This window comes from Pristiophorus japonicus, chromosome 23 (assembly GCF_044704955.1).
Source record: "Pristiophorus japonicus isolate sPriJap1 chromosome 23, sPriJap1.hap1, whole genome shotgun sequence".
NCBI lineage: Eukaryota > Metazoa > Chordata > Chondrichthyes > Pristiophoridae > Pristiophorus > Pristiophorus japonicus.
The window spans coordinates 34,617,687-34,636,493 of NC_091999.1; the positions used below are offsets into that span (position 1 = coordinate 34,617,687).

The following is an 18,807-nucleotide window of genomic DNA, read 5'->3' on the forward strand; positions in this document are numbered from 1 at the left end:
GCTGATAAACGATATCTACTGCAAGCCCCAGAGCTTATTTAAACATGATTCATAATTCTAACCACAACAACTTGCTTGAACGTTTACCCAGAGGATTTTTTTTAGAGCAGATGATCAGGAAGTATCAAGGGCGGAATATCAAAATTATTGTTGCAAATTCACCTGCAGCCCATCACACAGAGCCGTCAGATTAGATAAACTTCCATAATGAATAAAAACCTCACAGGAAAAATGGTGCAACCATGGCTAACAAGGGAAGTTAAAGATAGTAGTGGATTAAATGAACAGGCTTAGAATGTTGACAAAAAGAGTAGTAAGCCCGACAATTGGGAAGATTTTAGAATTCTGCAAAAGATGCACATGCAACTGAGAATATGGGAGAAAATATAAAATTAAATAAGCTATCAAAAACCTAAAAACAGATTGTTAGAGCTTCTACACTTGTATAGAAAATGACTTAAATTATCGTACTGTACAATACAAAGTTAGGTGGTACAGTAAACAGTCAGGAAGAAGTAAGGAGGCAGCAAAGGGATATTGACAGGTGAAGTGAGTGGACAAGAACATGACAGCTTGAGTATAATGTGGAGAAGTGTGAAGTTACGCACCTTTGTAGGACAAATAGAAACGCAGAAAATTTATTAATGCTGAGAAACTGGGTAATGTTGTTATTCAGAAAGACCTGGATGGCCTTGTACACGAATCACAGAAAGCTAAAATAGAGCCAAAGTGAGCAATTAGGAACGCAACTGGTAAGCAACATTTTATTGCAAAGGGATTCGAGTATTAGAGCAAAGAAGCCTTCATGCACATATATAGGGCCCTGCTGAGACTACACCTAGTATATTGTGTACAGTTGTGTACTCCTTACCGAAGGAAGGATACACTTGCTTTGGAGAGAGTGCATCTAAGGTTCATCAGACTGACCTGATTCCTGGGACGGCAGCGGGGGTGGAGGGGGTGCGGGGGTGGGCGGTGGTGCTGTCCTGTGAGGAGAGATTGAGTATGTAATGTCCATATTTACGAGAAAAGCAGAACATAAGAACATAAGAATTGGGAGCAGGATTAGGCCATATGGTTCCTCGAGCCTGCTCTGTCATTCAACGGGATCATGGCTGATCTTCTACCTTAACTGCACTTCCCTGCACTATCAACATATCTGAATGGAAACAAATGCAGGGCTTCGGGGAAAGGCCGGGGAATTGGGTCAATTATACAAAGTACTTCAAGTGTGGTCTAACCAAGTTTAGCATAACTTTTGCACTTTTCAATTCTATCCCTCTCGAAATAACCCCGAGTTCAGGTATTCTTATTTTTATGGAATTATTAACCTACGTCGCAACTTTTAGTGATGTGTGCATTTGCCCTCTCAGATACCTTTGTTCCTCCATCCCACTTAGATTCTTATTTTAAACGTGATAAGTGACCTCTTTATTTTTCTTACCAAAATGTAATACCCCATAATTGTCTGTGTTGACATTAATTAGTCAATTCATGTATTCTTGTAATTCGTTGCAGTGTTCCACAGTATTTACACCCCGACCTGCCCGCCCCACGTGCATTCGGAAATTTAGAAGTTGTGTTTTTGACTCCAAAATCTAAATTGTTAACATAAGTTGTGAACAATAGTGGACCCAGCACTGATCCTTGTGGGATCTATCGATCTATCTATCTATCTATCTATCTATCTATCTATCTATCTATCTATCTATCTATCTATCTATCTATCTATCTATCTATCTATCTATCTATCTATCTATCTATCTATCTATCTATCTATCTATCTATCTATCTATCTATCTATCTATCTATCTATCTATCTATCTATCTATCTATCTATCTATCTATCTATCTATCTATCCATCTATCTATCCATCTATATATATATTTCTATATATCTATTTATCTATCTCTTTCTCTCTATCTCTATCTCTCTCTCTCTCTCTCTATCTATCTATCTAGCTAGCTATATATCTAGCTAGCTAGCTACGAATCTATCTCTCTATCGATCTATCTATCTATCTATCTATCTATCTATCTATCTATCTATCTATCTATCTATCTATCTATCTATCTATCTATCTATCTATCTATCTATCTATCTATCTATCTATATATCTATCTATCTATCTATCTATTACAGGGTTATGTGCGGTACTGATACTCCAGCTGACTGCTGCTATTGACATGGTTTCTGAGACATTGGATATATTTCCTTTCCTGGGATATGGGAACAGTTACACACATTTACACAACGAAAAAATTAAACTTAACTCCAGTACTGTTACTGGGTAGATGTGTATATAAATAGGTCTTTTTACAATGTGAAGGTTTTGAATTTGGCTTCCAAGCATGCGGTCAGTAGTGAGAAAACTGAACGTTGATGGACTGCACAGAACCCCACATGCTTCCTGTAAATGACACTGATGTTCGAGGCTCGCTGACGTCAGTCGGTTATGTTAGTGCCAAATATTGTGTGGGTCAGATTAGTGTGAACAAGAATGGGAGAAAGATGGTATTTAACTATTTGAACATTAAATTATTCAGTCGAACTTTTAAAATAAGGAGCATTTTACATGGTATAACATCTCAAGAATGATTTTCCATAAATTCTATGCTCGCCATATTATAAGATAAGATCGGAAAATAATGAATTGATCCACACGGTATCTAAGGAAAACTATTTCCAAATAAAGACCATTCTAGACCATTCAGTCACTTTATTCAGTACAGCATGAAGTGCTGGAGAGAGGTTTAATGGCCTTACCCCACACTGTAATGAGATGACTGGGATTCGCAAAGTAACTAAAACAGGTTGAATTGACTTGAATATTCTCACAGAGAAGTGTCAGCTGCACTTCTTTAATATTATCACAGAATTTTGCACCTGGTCTAAACTAATGTCTCCATTATTCCTGATTAGTAGCCGCGCAGTGTGCGGTGTAATTTGCGCTGATTTGGATCCCTGAACAACCCCTCACATAGCCTGGCTACCATTGGGTAGTGAAATGGCGAGATTGTGATCTGTTTCTGCTGGAGATGATGCATTTACTCCTGTGATATTCTGTAACATACCGCTATGTCCTGATACACCGAGTTCCTGTTACCCGTGTCTGTTGCACAGTCGGTCGCTAGTAAAGTTAGCTACAAGGATTTGAATGTCGAGGTTTGCTGATCATATTATCGGTTCTGATTCACAAGCTTCTCTCATAAAACGCAGGTCTGAAGCGGGCGGGACCCATTTTCTTATGTGTCTCCGTCAACTCACTCCTTTATCATCAGTCAAGCGGACTTATTTTACAGCTAATTTTACAAACGGCTGCCTTAGGGTCACAGAATCAGGGGCAGTTAATGAAATGCAATGAGAGACAATTGCATAATGTGAGGAGTATGATCTCATCTCCAGACCAAAAGTGTGTAGCTTTAGCCACGTACACCATAAAAATAATCACATTACCCATCTCCCGAATTCGGTTACATAGAGTGATAACAATTCAGATTATAAGGGATACTTTATTAGTACAGATGCATGGATAGATAGTGGGAGATGGAGAAACACAAAATGGCGGTGTCTTTAGACCCTGATAATGTAATTCAATCTCAGAGATTCACACCCCCTTGAAACAGTGAGTAAATAAAGAGATTTAACTTACAGTCCAGATGTGAGTCCGTTCTGTTCGTGATGCGGAAGGTGTGATGTGGATCCAGAAACCGCCCCAATCTGGGAATCAATAGGCGGCGCCTGTGACCTCGCCCCCATCTCCCGGCTATTTAACTGCCGGTCATTGGGACCGCAATACAACAGTCTGGAAGTGGGTTTGCTCAGTGAGTTCTTGCCGGAACCATTCACCACACATTGCCAGGAGGATGAGGTTGGCGATTTCTCTCAGTGTGTTGCTGGCTTTCTTTTCCCGTGAGTAGTTTTTATTGTCCAATCTCTCACTGTTACTGTTTCAGTGTTAGTTTCTCTCTGGAATGTTACAGAGTCAGGAATCATTTCACCAGGATTGATCCTCGGGGTTTTTGATTATTTTTACAGGTGTCCAGTCGGATGTGGTGTTGACTCAGCCCGAGGCAGAGACCAGGATTCCCGGGGGCTCCCTGAGACTGACCTGTAAAACCAGCGGCTTCGATCTTGGTGGCAGCTACATGCACTGGGTCCGCCAGGTTCCCGGAAAGGGGCTGGAGTGGCTGGTTTACTACTACAGTCCATCTAGCAAGAATTACGCCGCAGCGATTGAGAGCCGATTTACTGCGTCCAAAGACACTTCAAACAACATCTTCGCGCTGGACATGAAGAACCTGAAGAGCGAAGACACCGCCATCTATTACTGTGCAAGGTACCACAGCGAGAGGAACCAGGGCTGGACCCGTACAAGAACAGATCGAGAGTGAATTCAACAATTTCCATCATAACCTGACGGTCAGTAAGTGTGTCAAATGCAATGTTAACAACAGTGTTCAGAACAAGACCATAAACCGCTTCTTACAAAACTAAGAAACTGAGAATTCAATGGTGAAAATCTAACACACTAACCCATGTACTGAGGGATAGTTTTGGTTGTGCTCCTGTTTAATGTGAACAGTGTCAGCAATTGCAGAGCTGGAGATGATGCTCGATTCACTGTGCCTGGTACATGCAGGGAGCTGGTTGGAAGTGTGTTCACTTACTATCGTGTTGTGTAAACTGTTGGCTAAATTCTAAACTTGATCAGAAGCGAATTGTATTTGAAGTGAATGTCTATTTGAAGTGTACGTTGAGATTCAGTACTGAGCAGAGAGTGAGGGCAGTATTTGTGCGGGTTCCTGTCACTGTGGGACTACAGCAGTGGGCCACGGTGCTATACAGAGCGAGCTTTCCATACAAAAACCCCAGACATGGAATTTGCACAAACATGCGATCGCTACCACGCCAGGAGCGTCGAAGGAACTGAGGTTTAAGTAAAAATAATGAGTAGAAGTAAGATATATATATATTTAAATGTATCACATTTTTCTGCTTTATTACTCTTGATTGCCATGCTGAATCTGCACAGCTGCTTCAGAAGTATTCCAATCATTTTTTATAAATATAATGAACGGTACAAACTGAAATATCTCACTGATTCACTCTTAAGGGAGTCAGAATCAGGTTTTTAAAGCTGCGTGCAATTTAATTTCTGTATTTTACAGTTAAAAGTCCGCCGGAGTATTTGACACAACGTGTCTCACTGTGTTACGAAATGGGCTACTGGGGACAAGGGACCATGGTGACGGTGACTGCAGGTAAGGAACATCCACTCATTCAGTAACTCTTGTATTTGTGTCTTTATTTTATATTTTTGTTTATTTTAATAATTATTTCGTTCACTGAAACTTGGGTTCGGTGGATTTTGTTTTGAGATTTTTTGCAATGCTCAATGTGATTCTGCTGCAAAATGATTATAGAATTCAACAGTTTCTCCACAGAAAATGTTGTTGATGTAATTTGGTGTTTATTCGCTGAAGCGATTGTGTGTCTGGGTTACTTTAAATACTTTATGGTTGTTACACTGTTTGACGTTTCTGCAATGTTTAATCTCGGTGACATCTGATTGTTGCAGTTCTTCTGATCGAATGCAAACATTGTGTTTAAATCTATTTAAAGGAACATTGTAGGCACAAAACAGAAAGCTTAGCGATCAGTAAATAATCTTTAGGAATTTAATGTTTTTTTAATGAAAATTACATTGTCATCGACTGAGCGAATGATCCCGAACGCTCAGATTAAATACGTGAAGTGTTACTGTAATTAAGAACTGATAAATTAACACATTTCCAGCCGGAAAATTTAAATTAATATTACTAACATTATTATAATGTAGTAATATCACCAATTATTATTAAATATGCTATAATATGAACATTAATTTATTTAGCATGATCTGTCAAATCACAATTCTGCTGTCAATATTTTGCATTTCTGTTGAATTCAATCATTAGTTATTTCATTGTTAGGCGGGTTTGGTGATTGTGTAATGAGATTTTTTGCAAGGATACATTGGTTCTGCTGAAAGAGTTTATAGAATGAAGGGTCTGTTCCATGAAAGATTCTGTCGAGGGATTCCGCCCCTCAGTGATGTGATTTAGTCTTGTTCTGCTGAGGAGAGTTTGTGCCTGTGTTTACTCAGAATACCTAGAATTTGTGAAGCTGTTTGGCGTTTCTACAATGTTTAATATCGGTGTCAGCGAGCAGCAGCAGGTTTCTGCTCGAATGCAATAATGATATATGTTTGAAACTGTTTGGAAACAGATTGTAGGCAGAGAACAGGAAGGTGTTAGAAATCATAAATCATTGAAATGTATTTTAACATAACAATTATTGAAGTGATAATTATATATTCAACTATTAATCTATGTTTACGATGCTGATATTTTATTGTGTGAAATGTAACTAATTACCATATACATAATTAACAAGTGTTCAGGTTGTAGTTGAATTAAATTAATATTAACCAACCGATTATAATGCGATATCTCCCAGTGTTATTAAAATATGCTATAAGTCCAATGCTCATTTACTTAATATTATTCGCCTTCTAAAATCCTGCTCTACACTGGGCACCATTAAAGGGAGTGGAAACTTTTAGAGGCTGGATACAGTTATTAATTATGCCTGCAATTATTTCACTGACAACAGACTGATTCCAGCGCTGTGTTCAGATTGACTAGGGTTTTAAATTACTTGCTACCTCCTATTTACACAGATGCATGACTGAGCACAATTATTTGTAATTTAAAGCCGTGTTTTATATTGCATTTTTCCATTTAATATATCTGCCGGGGTATGACATTCTTACTGTGCAGCCGAAATTTGTCATTGAATAAATAGTGTGTGTTGTTTGATAGAATTATCACTAAACTAATCTTGAACACTTTGCAAGACCAAAAGCTGCGTCTCAATAACAAATTTCGGCTGTATTAGTAAGGCTGAAATTCTGCACATTAAGTTAATTTCAAATGTTCCAGGTAAGTGTGCTTCTGAGGAGGAAGGACCAGACAGGCACTCAGATTATTTTCAATAATCAGCGAACATGAACATTAATTAGAATGTAACATCAGTGATCATTTATTAACCATAAACGATCCCTTGCAATTGCGTTGCATACTGGTTCGTATTATAGTTATTGCAAAACCTCAATGGTTGGAGAGAATGTTTAATTAATTCCTAAATTAATTTATAAATCAATGCATTTATAACTCGGCTGTGCTGAGTTCGATAAGGTGCCGCTGCAGATTTTAGTGAATTAACTTCCTGTTTTGCCTCGATGATTTTACACGTTATATTTACTGATGAAAATATATCAAATCAGTGGGTGATCAGGTTTCAATGTAGATGTCTCCTGGATTGTGACATTCTTATTCTGTCACCGAGTCCCATGTGACAGGCAGCAAATTCCCTTGGAATGTGAATTATTTCCAGATACTTACTTTCAGGGGAGTTAATTTTTGCACGGTTTAGAAGATAGCTGACAGAGATGGGAAAATGGCTGGATGTTGCAGAGTCTCTCAAATTAATATCAGTTTAATTTCAAAAAATTTGCAGAGTTGAGGTGGTTGGAAAATGACAAGAAATAAATTAGAAATCAAACAGCTTAATTGAAATTAAGAGATTGAACTTGTCTCTCTGCCTGGAGCACCATTGTTGCACCGTTTGTGTCTGTTCTGTTTCTGTGCGCCTGCTCACTGTGTGAGAATCAGGAGTCCTTCTGACTGGTTGTAAACCTTCTGGGTTGTGATTCTGTATTGCGGAGAGTGTAATTTAACTCAGTTATTTAAGGAACTGGTATATGTGAGAAACGTGAAAGATTTAATTTAAGTTTGATGAGTCGCCGCAGAAATGAAATCGGTAACCCAGATTGTGGTAATCAGAAGGAGCAGTTCCGAAACACCACGGGGAGACAGTAGAAGGAGCTTTAATCATTTTCTAACCCGGTTGTACCTGCCCTGGGAGTGTTTGATGGGACAGGGCAGAAGGAGCTTTACTCTGTATCCAGCCCATGCTGTATGTGCCCTGGGAGTGTTTGATGGGACATTGTAGAGGGAGTGTTACTCTGTATCTGACCCATACTGTACCTGCTCTGGGCATGTTTGATTGGATAATGTAGAGGGAGCTTTACTCTGTATCTTGACCCATGCTGTACCTGCCCTGTGCGGATTGATGGCACAGTACAGAAATAATTTTACTCGGAATCTAAACCTTGTTATATTTGACCCGTCTTACAGGGTAGTGTAGTTTAATATGCATTCATCCTTTGCTTTACATGACCTTACAGCGCCAGACAGATCAGTGAAGAGGGAGATTTACTCTATCGAATCTATCTTGTATCTCATTTGAGTGATTTTCTAAAAATATTGAAGCAACTTCAATCTGCATGTAACAAATTAGTAATGTTTATACAGTTTGAGCATCAGATAATTATTGAATGAGATTGGTCTGATCCTAAGGTTATCCACTTTGGTGGTAAAAACAGAGAGGCAGACTATTATCTGAATGGTGACAGATTAGGAAAAGGGGAGGTGCAACGAGACCTGGGTATCATGGTACATAATTTATTGAAGGTTGTCATGCAGGTACAGCAGGCGGTTAAAAAAGCAAATGGCATGTTGGCCTTCATAGCGAGAGGATTTGAGTACAGGGAAGGGAGGTGTTATTACAGTTGTACAGGGTCTTGGTGAGGCCACACCTGGAGTATTGTGTACAATTTTGGTCTCCTAACTTGAGGAAGGACATTCTTGCTATTGAGGGAGTGCAGCGAAGGTTCACCAGACTGATTTCCAGGCTGGCGGAAATAACATATCAAGAAAGACTGGATCAACTGGGCTTGTATTCACTGGAGTTCAGAAGAATGAGAGGGGATCTCATAGAAACCTTTTAAATTCTGACGGGTTTAGACAGGTTAGATGCAGGAAGAATGTTCCCAATGTTGGGAAAGTCCAGAATCAGGGGTCACAGTCTAAGGATAAGGGGTAAGCCATTTAGTACCGAGATTAGGAGAAACCTCTTCACCCAGAGAGTGGTGAACGTGTGGAATTCTCTGCCACAGAAAGTTGTTGAGGCCAATTCACTAAATATATTCAAAAAGGAGTTAGATGATGTCCTTACTACTCGGGGGATCAAGGGGTATGGCGAGAAAGCAGGAATGGGTTACTGAAGTTGCATGTTCAGCCATGAACTCATTGAATGGCGGTGCAAGCTCGAAGGGCCGAATGGCCTGCTCCTGCACCTATTTTCTATGTTGCTGTGTTTCAATGTTTCTAAGCTCACTTTCCGAACAAACAGTTTCAGGAAAGCAGCGCCTCGTCCGATCTGATGGGTGCTCCAATTTATTTTGGCAATATTGTACCTGCACTGAGACTGTTTGATGGGACACTGTAGAGGAAGATTATTCTGTACCTGTCTTGGGAGTGTATGATGGGACAGTGTAGAGAAAGCTTTATTCTTTATCCAAGCCTTACTGTACCTGCCGTGAATGTGTTTAATTAGCAGTGTGGAGGGAAATTTACTTTTTATCTAACTCGTGCCGTACCTGCCCTGGGAGTGTTTGATATGACAGTGAAGAGGGAGCTTTACTTTGCAACTCACCCGTGCTTTAACTTATCTGGCAGTGCTTCATGGGACATTGCAGAGATAGCTTTACTCAGTATTTAACCTTTTATTTACAAGGACGCGGAGCTTAATTGGGTCCTTCAATATAGATTGATCTTCTATTTAATCAGAGCTATATGTCAGTGGGTGCGCTTTAATGGATCAGTGTATAGGAAGCTTTTCTTTGTACTTGTGATAATTGTGCTTAATTAATCGGTCAATTTGATAACGCATTTTATGGGGAGACATTTCGTAGCACATCTCTGCAGTTCTTGAGCTGGGAATGTTTGACGGGATAGTATAGATAACATATTACTCTGTGTGCAACACTTGCTATACCTGTCCTGACCCACACGGCAGCACAGCGGGAGCTTTGTTCTCTTATCCGTGCTGTATCTGACCTGAGAGTGCTTAGTCAGGCAATGTTCAAGGCACCGTTATCTGCGACTAACAGATAGCAGATAAACTACTCGTGCCAGATATACACAATAAATCGTCCCATTGCCCAGATTAAACAACGCACATTCATTGATGTTTCTATTCTTTCTGAAAAAAATGCCCAATTTTTAATGCGTTATTAATGTTTGAACATTTTGAGCATTAGATTACTATTGAACACGATTGGCCTGATCCTCAGCTCACTTTCAGAACAAACCGTTTCAGGAAGTGAATAACGCTCCAGAGAGCAGCGCCTGTTCTGATCTGTTGGGAGGCTGTAAGTTATTTTCACAATTTAAATGGAGAATATAGGGACTGCCGCTTCAAATAACCGTCATGGGGACCTCATGTTTAGAAACATTATTTTGTCCAATTTTTCCTGTAATGTTCAAGTCAGGGAGAAACTTTGATGAGATGCAGCTATTGGCCTGGGTCACAACACAAGGCACTCAGTCACTGAGCTGCAATTCTGTGAAACATTTAAAGAGATAGACTCAACCTGCAATAAGTCATCATTCGTAATGAATTTAAGCCTTTCTAACAACATGCGATTGACTAATTTGCGTCAGATTTATAAGATCCCTTTATTTTAAATATCCTCTTTCATTTTAACGAACAATAAAAATAGATCTGGTAGAGGTGTCCAAAATATGAAGCGTTTCCTTCCATTAAATGTAGAAGAACTATTCCCACTGAATCGTGTAGAATGATAGTATCTCACAGCACTGAAACAGGCCATTCAGGCATCGTGCTTGTGCCGGTTCTGAAAGAGCTGTCCAATTTAGCCAAACTCACCAGGGTTTTCCTTGTAAACGTGCACATGAGTCCTCCTGAAGTACAGGAGGAACTGCCTGGAGCATTCCTGAAATTACCAACCCTCTGTGTGAAAAAATTACCCCAATTTTCCCTTTTGATCTTTTGCCAATTATTTTAAATCTGTGATCTTTAGTTACCCACCTACTTTCCAGCGGAAGCAGTTTCTCCCTACTTGCTCTATCAAAACCTGTCATAATGTTGAATATCTCTCTTAGGTCTCCACTTAACCTCTGCTCCAAGGAGAACGGCACAGCTTCTCCAATCTTTCCACATAACTGAAGACCACATCCCTGGCATCATCATGGTAAAAGCCTCCCTTCTACACTCCCCAAGGGCTTGACATCCTTCCTACATTGTTGTGCACAATACGCCAGCTGAGGTCTAACACGTGATCTGTAAGTTTAGCATAACCGCCTTGTTTTTGTAGTCAATGGCCCATTTACAAAGTCATCTATCCCATACGCTTTCATAACTGTCTTACCAGTTTGCCCTGCCCCCTTCAAAGATTTGTGAATATGTACATCTAGATCTCTCTGTTCGTGCATCCCCTCCAAACAATACTACTTAGATTATACTGCATCTCCATCTTCCACCCAATGTGCATTGCTTCTCAATGATTCGCATTAAATTGCAATTGCCATGTCCTGATCCATTTCATTTATCACCCTCATGGAGTCTGCTGCTATCATGCTCACTATTGGCTACGTTGCCAGGTTTTGCATCACCTTCGAACTTCGAAATTGTATTCCCTATAACCAAGTCCAGATCATTGTTATATAACAAGAACAACAATAGGAATTGAAATGGGCCATTTAAGGAGAAACTTCCAATTAACCAGATTTTGGAGTGGTATTTTATTCGGATTATTAATTGAGTGGGAGGGAGGAGGAAACCCAAGGGACATGCAATCAATAGGATGGAATAGAGCCCAGATCACAGTACACTGAGGGACATCGCTCTCCCTCAAATGCTGAGAAAGAAAGGGAGAAATTCGACTCAATCGCGGTTCACCTACAGTTTGAATCTTAGAAACTAGACTATGGAAATGCTACCTGTTGAATTATGTGGTAGGCAAATTTAGAGGGTTTTTTGCTAACGTCCGAAGCAGGAATTCCGCTGTTACTTTGAAGTGCAGTCACTGTTGTTTTCTAGGGATATGCCGCAGGCAATGTGCACAGAGCAAATTTCCCCAAACTGCAATTAAATAAAGTACCAGAAATGGTGCTGATTGAGAAATAAATGCTGGCCGAAATAGCAGGAACACATCTCTGTTCTTCTATTGTATGGTGCAATGAAGGATTCTTTATTGACAGTTGTGTAAAGGTTCTTGTTGTGTAATGTGATAGAGCTCGGGGATAGAAAGGTGTGTTCCTGACCAGCGCATTGACAGGTGCTTATCATGGAACTGACAGAAACTCAAATGCCCGTGTAATCTTTGATGGGGAAATGGTGGAATTACTTTATTCTGCAGTCAAATTTCGAGTTGTTTATTTCTTTTATAATCATGGATTACAGAGTCTAACTTGTTCAATGGGCCATTCTTTCCCAGTAACATCGTCTCCCCCTACCCTCTACGCCCTGCTCTCCTCCTGTGAACAACCAAGCACCGATGGCTCCATCACATACGGTTGTTTGGCGATGGACTACTCCCCCGATATCACCAGCCTTTCCTGGAAGAAAGATAAAGTGCCGATCACCACTGGATTGAAGACCTACCCGCCAGTGGTCAACAAGAAGGGAACCTACACCCAGAGCAGCCAGTTAACCATCACCGAGTCAGATGTGGGGAGCAGCACAATCTATTGCGAGGTTCGACGTGGTGTGTCGGTCTGGGCCATCACAATGCCAGGTTAGTGGTGTGGGATACAGGGCAAACTGTGATAAGGTGAGAAATTACATTCAACTTGTATAGAAATTTGGTTAGACCACACTTAGAGTACTGTGTACAGTTCTGCTCTCCATATCATACTTATAATAACGTGTACAGTTCTGATCTCCATATTACACTTAGAGTATTGTGTACAGTTCTGATTTCCATATAATACTTAAAATACTGTGCACAGTTCTAGTCTCCTTATCACATTTAGAATATTACTCACAATTCTGGTTTCCCTCTCATACTTAGAATAGTGTCTAAAGTTCTGGTCTCCATATCATACTTAGAATATTATGCACAGTTCCGGTCTCCACATCACAGTTTGAATAATGTACACAGTTCTGTTCTCCATATCACACTTAGAATATTGTTTGAATTCTGGCTTCCATCACCTACTTAGAATACGGTGTAAAGTTCTGGTCTCCATATCATACTTAGAATATTATGCATAATTCTGGTCTCCATATCACACTTAGAATACTGTGCATGGTTCTGGTCCCCACATCGCACTTAGAATATTATGCACAGTTCTGGTCTGCCTATTACACTGAGAATAATGTGCACAGTTCTGCTCTCTGTAAATGCCAGGTTAATGTTAGCCTGACAGCAAATAACCTGTTAAAACATAAGGACACTTTGCATTTCTTAATCATTTATTTTCCAAGCAATGTCAGTAATATGTTTTTTTTTGAAGATCCTGAACGGGACATCGTTCCTCCAACTGTTCTCCTCACGCTGAGTTCCACTGAAGAAATCACCAGCAGCAGATATGCAAGCGCCGTGTGTTCAATCATCGGTTTCCGCCCAAAGTCACTGACCGTGAATTGGCTGAAAAGTGGACAACTCCTGGATTCGGGCTTCATCACCTCTCCCGTCTTTAAGGTGAACGGGAACTTCTCGACGGCCAGTCGGCTGACGGTCCCCGCCGAGGAATGGTTCACCGGCTCGGTCTACACCTGCCAGATCACTCATGAAGGGGTCACGCAAAGCCGTAACTTCAGCAGATCTCAGGGTAAGAGGCACAATCCCTGGAGGTTCCAGACCATTCTGAGCGCTGACCTCAGTCATGACTTTTATTGGAATTAGTAAAAAGCAGAGGACTGTTCCTAATTTCCAATCATGCAGTTTGTGTATTCTTGCGATACAAACTTGCCTTTATACAGCGCTTTCAGCGACCACAGACTGAACCAAAGCGCTTGCCAGCCAATGAATTAAGTTGTGCAATGTGGTCACAGTTGTAATTTACAAAGTACGGCAGTCATTTAGTGCACAGCAAGCTCCCACAAACAGCAGTGTGATAATGACCATTTTCTTTGGAGTGATATTTTTTGAAGGATAAATATTCCCATGCCACCAGGGAGAACTCCTCTGCTTTTCATTGAAGTAATGCCAGGGTATCGTTTACCTCCACCTGAGAGGACAGACGGATCCTCGGTTTAACAGCTGATCTGACAGACGGCACCTCCGATCGTGTGCCATGCTCCCAGTGCTGCACTGGGAGACTCATCTTACATTTTGTGATCAAGTATCTGGAGTGGGAATTCAATCCAGGATCTTCTGGTTCAGGATTCCTCATTGATCAAGATTTATTAACCTCGCCGAAGAAGCTTTCCTCTTGCTCTGATGTCAGGCAGTGAGTGAAGTGTCCTTAGTCACAGGTTTATCCTGAGTTGGCTGGTCATATACGGAGTGGCAGTAGGAGTCTGGAACCCTTTCCTGCCAACTGTCCAGGAATCCTGCTAGAATGGGCATCTACCCTATTCAGAGCACTGAGCCCAATTCTCGGCTCCGCACCTCAGGAAGGATATACATGGAGGCGCTAAACTGCAGGTTTACCCGAATTAAACCGTGGCTAATAATGTAAAATGAGCAGGAGACGAGTATAGAACGTTAAGAGATGATCCAATTGAGGTGTTTAAGTTGATAAATGGAATTGATCGAGTAGATACAGAAACATTTATTTAGTTTGATGGGAGAGTCCAGAACAAGTAGCAGAACCTTAACATTAGAGTTAGGCCGTGCAGATGTGATGTTAGAAAGGATGTTTTCACAGGAAGAATAGTGCAAGTCGGGATTTCCCTCCCCAAAAGCTGATGAAGCTTGCTTTCAATTGAAAAGTGGAAAATTGAGATTGATAGATTTTTGTTAGGCAAGGTTATCAAGGGTTACGTAACCAAGGCGTGAAGATGGTGTTGAGTGTTGATCAGCCATGATCTAACTGGTTGGCGGGACAGGATGGATGGACTGAATGGCCTCCTCCTGTTCCTATGTTGCTATTAATGCCCTGAGGTCATATTTCACTCTGAGTCTCTCTCACCAGACATGATAAATTTTCAGTAATTACAGAAGTTAACAAACTACCTCACATCATTACAAATGATGCCCCACCACAACGACCCCTTGGAACTCCTTTCTCCCGACCTTGCACGACTCATCTGACGGGGGCTGTGACTGGTTCCTGCACATTTTCACTGCAACAAGAGACCAGAAACTTAACTTTGTTTATGTTGTCGCATAAATCCTGAAATTAATTTGACACTGGATTTGAACCAGTATAATGCTGGTGTAGATCTCTTGAACTTCGGGCTATTCGGGCTTCAGCTATTATAACCAGCGGAGATGAATTTGGGTGCAAGGATCTACAGACGGGCTTAAAGGAGCAAGGGATTTCAGGAAGAGCACTATTCAATGCCTAACACAATTGCGCCCCAATGTATTTCCATTTTACGCCGGGTATTTGCTTCACAGCCCAATACAGGTGGCTCTGGCTGCAAATACACAAGAAATGTTACAGATCTCCTGGAATCGTTGCCAATTCATTGTCCTTCCATTACCGCCGGTCTTAAAGCAACAGCGAGAGGTTGATATCTCAAAAGTGATATATCCCCCTTGAAAGAGTTAAGGCTAAATATTGATGCCCTGATTCTGAAGCTGCAGATTTTCCTGACTTTCATTCCTATTTCGCAGTGGATGTCCCATGCAGCGATTAAAAATCACACTTCGCCCACCGTCACTGGAACAGGTCTTACTGAAGGCGACGGTGACCTTAACCTGCATCGTGTCTGACGCTCCTTATGGACTCACCGTGTCCTGGACCCGAGAAAAGGAGGCTTTGAAATCAGAGATTGCCGTCCAACCTGGAGAGGATCCCAACAGTGTGATCAGCAACTTAAACATCTCGACACAAGACTGGCTGAGTGGGGATAAGTTCTACTGCGTGGTGAGCCATCAGGATATGCCGACTCCTATCAGAGATTCCATTCACAAGGAAAAGGGTGAGCGGGGAGATTGTTGCAATAAGTGAGATACTGTGACTATTTCCAGTGCATGTTCAAGGGCCAATTCATTATATAAAGTGTTTAATGGGCTACTCTGATCATTCAGTTTGGTAATTCCACGAACTCAGCACTCTGGGACCTGACATTATGTATTTTAGGGGAAACTGGATAAGTCCATGAGCGAGAAAGGAATAGAAGGGTATGTTATTAGGATTAGATTAAGTGAGCTAAGAGGAGGCTGATGTGGAACATACACACCCGCATAGACCAGTTGGCCAAATCTCCTCATTCTGTGCAGTAAATTCTATGTAATTTTCCAGACCTATCCTTCAAGATTTCAGAGAGAAGGATTGTGTTCCCTCTGCTGCGGGATGGAAAATCAGAGAGGCCCCAGAGGGGAAAAGGAAAAGCGTTAAAATTTAACGGAGTGTCCATTTCTCTCACATCTAACCACCTGAAATTGGAAGAATTTAAATGAGGAAGGCGTGTTGTGGGCGCGGTGGTCTCACAGGCCAAACGGGAGAACGGGAAGATTGGAAGCCGAGTGAGGAGGTTTCAGATCGCGGGGGCTGGGTTCGGCAGGGACCCTGGATCCAGGGGGTAGGTGTAAGGGCAATTGCGACCTGGGTGCAGCGGTCCCCGCCTCGCTATAACTGCAGGGATTTACACAGTGTGTCAAACCGGACCAGCGACAGTTAAACACCAAATGGTGGTTAAAATAGAAGATTCCAGTCTCATTTAAATATTTTACTCAAATATAATATTACAACCGGGAGTGGGCGCGTTGAGGTCGGGATTCCGAATTTTATCAATTTAAAAATTTCCACGTCCAAAGCCCGCCATCTGTATTGAATTAAAGTTTCCCCATTGTCTCTGGAACTGTCCAGTTCATTGGTCTTTATTGTAACTTTTCTGCAGCGAAAGCTCCACGGGAACCAGCCGTGTCTGTCCTCCTGCCCTCGGCAGAAGAAGTCTCCGCTCAGAGGTTGGTCAGCCTCACCTGCTTAGTGAGAGGTTTCTCCCCCCGAGAGATCTTCGTCAAATGGACCGTCAATGACAAGCCGGTGGATTCGGGCAACTACAAGAACACCGAGGTGATGGCGGAGAACGGCAGCAGATCCTTCTTCTTGTACAGCCTGCTATCCATTGCAGCCGAGGAGTGGGCCAGCGGCGCTTCTTACTCCTGTGTGGTGGGACATGAAGCGATCCCCTTGAAGATCACCAACAGAACCGTCAATAAATCCAGCGGTAAACCCAGTTTCGTCAACATTTCCCTTGTTCTGATGGACACCGTCAATTCTTGTCAATGAGAATCTCTCGATTGCATTTCAGTTCTTAAATAAAAAACAATAAATGGCTTTTTTTTCCAATCATGAGTTAAACACACAGCCGCTCAATTAACTATGTTTCCTATTTTTGCCAATGTCAGGGCTGTTTATCTGAAGTCGGGTGTTTGCGCGTCTCGCTCCCAAGGCTTGTACAGCCAGCGCTCCCAGCTCAGATACACCATGGGTTGGAGACTGGGTGAAGTTCTCTCATTACAGGATTCCTGAAAGTAACTTCAGCAGAGAGAGAGTAAAGGGTAATTTTAACTCACTGTACCTCTCACACCCACCAGCGAGAGGGGAACGAGAAATACGTAATTCACGTAACCCCCACTGCCCCTCCCGCAGGGAGATGGGCAGTGAACCACTCTCTTTTAAATGCACTAAGTTGCCATCAGTACAATGTCACATTCTAACTCATGGTCTAAAGATTTTAAACTTGTCACATGAGTATTATGTTCTGATATAACTATTTATTCCACGTAATATTTTTAAATAGGGTTGGGGGTGCAACAGTCCCTGTTAATTGTAACCTAACATGCTGAATTCAATGGGCCATATCTAAACTGGTGATTGTATCCTCTGCGGGTTTCTCACAGTTGTGTCCCTGATGTTTCTGAGGCCCATCGGTTGAATTGTTGCATTCCTTCGGCTGACGTCACATTGCGCCTCACACAGGACACACTTACACAGAGCAGGGAGAATACATGTGGAGGTGAGTTTGTCTGTGTTCATATGTAAGTGTGCTGATGATTTTGTCCAAGTGTGTGTGTTTTTGTGTAAGTGCACAATTACACACAAACACACATAGACTTACATATAAAGACATACATTAACACTCTGACACATAATATTATACATAACTAGAATATCATGAAAACCATCATTGTCAAATCCAGTTATTGGTACTCTCTAAAACTTTGAACAATAGCAATAATACACGGCAATCTAAACGCACACTTACACAACGGATACTTACACACACTTACACACACATAGACACACACATCAATCCACACACATACTTACGCAAAACACACCTACACACATAAACACATACATCAATCCACACACAAACTTACGCAAAACACACTTACACACACATAGACACACGCATCAATCCATACACACACACTTGCAAAACACACTTACACACACTTTTACACACATAAACACATACATCAATCCACACACACATTTACACAAAACACATTTACACACACATAAATACACATCAATCAACACACACACTTACACAAAACACACAAACAGACTTACACATACATAAATACACACATCAATCCACACACACACGTACACAAAACACACACACACTCGTAAACAAACGCATCAATCCAAACACACATTTACACAAAACACACAAACGCTTAGATGCAAATACACAATTGCACTTAGACACACACATTAATCAAAACACACACTGACACAAAACACACACACACACAA

General features: G+C 41.3%; 1 gene segment (V, D, J or C); it reads left to right on the top strand.

Moving 5' to 3' along the window:
* The first annotated feature begins 3,867 nt into the window (after positions 1-3,867).
* Positions 3,868-17,325, top strand: LOC139235342 (Ig heavy chain C region-like). The segment is given in 9 exon segments: positions 3,868-3,913; positions 4,040-4,372; positions 4,644-4,656; positions 5,228-5,265; positions 12,411-12,710; positions 13,432-13,749; positions 14,376-14,379; positions 15,705-16,012; positions 16,934-17,325. Coding segments are annotated over 9 exon segments (1,752 nt in total).
* Positions 17,326-18,807: the final 1,482 nt, after the last annotated feature.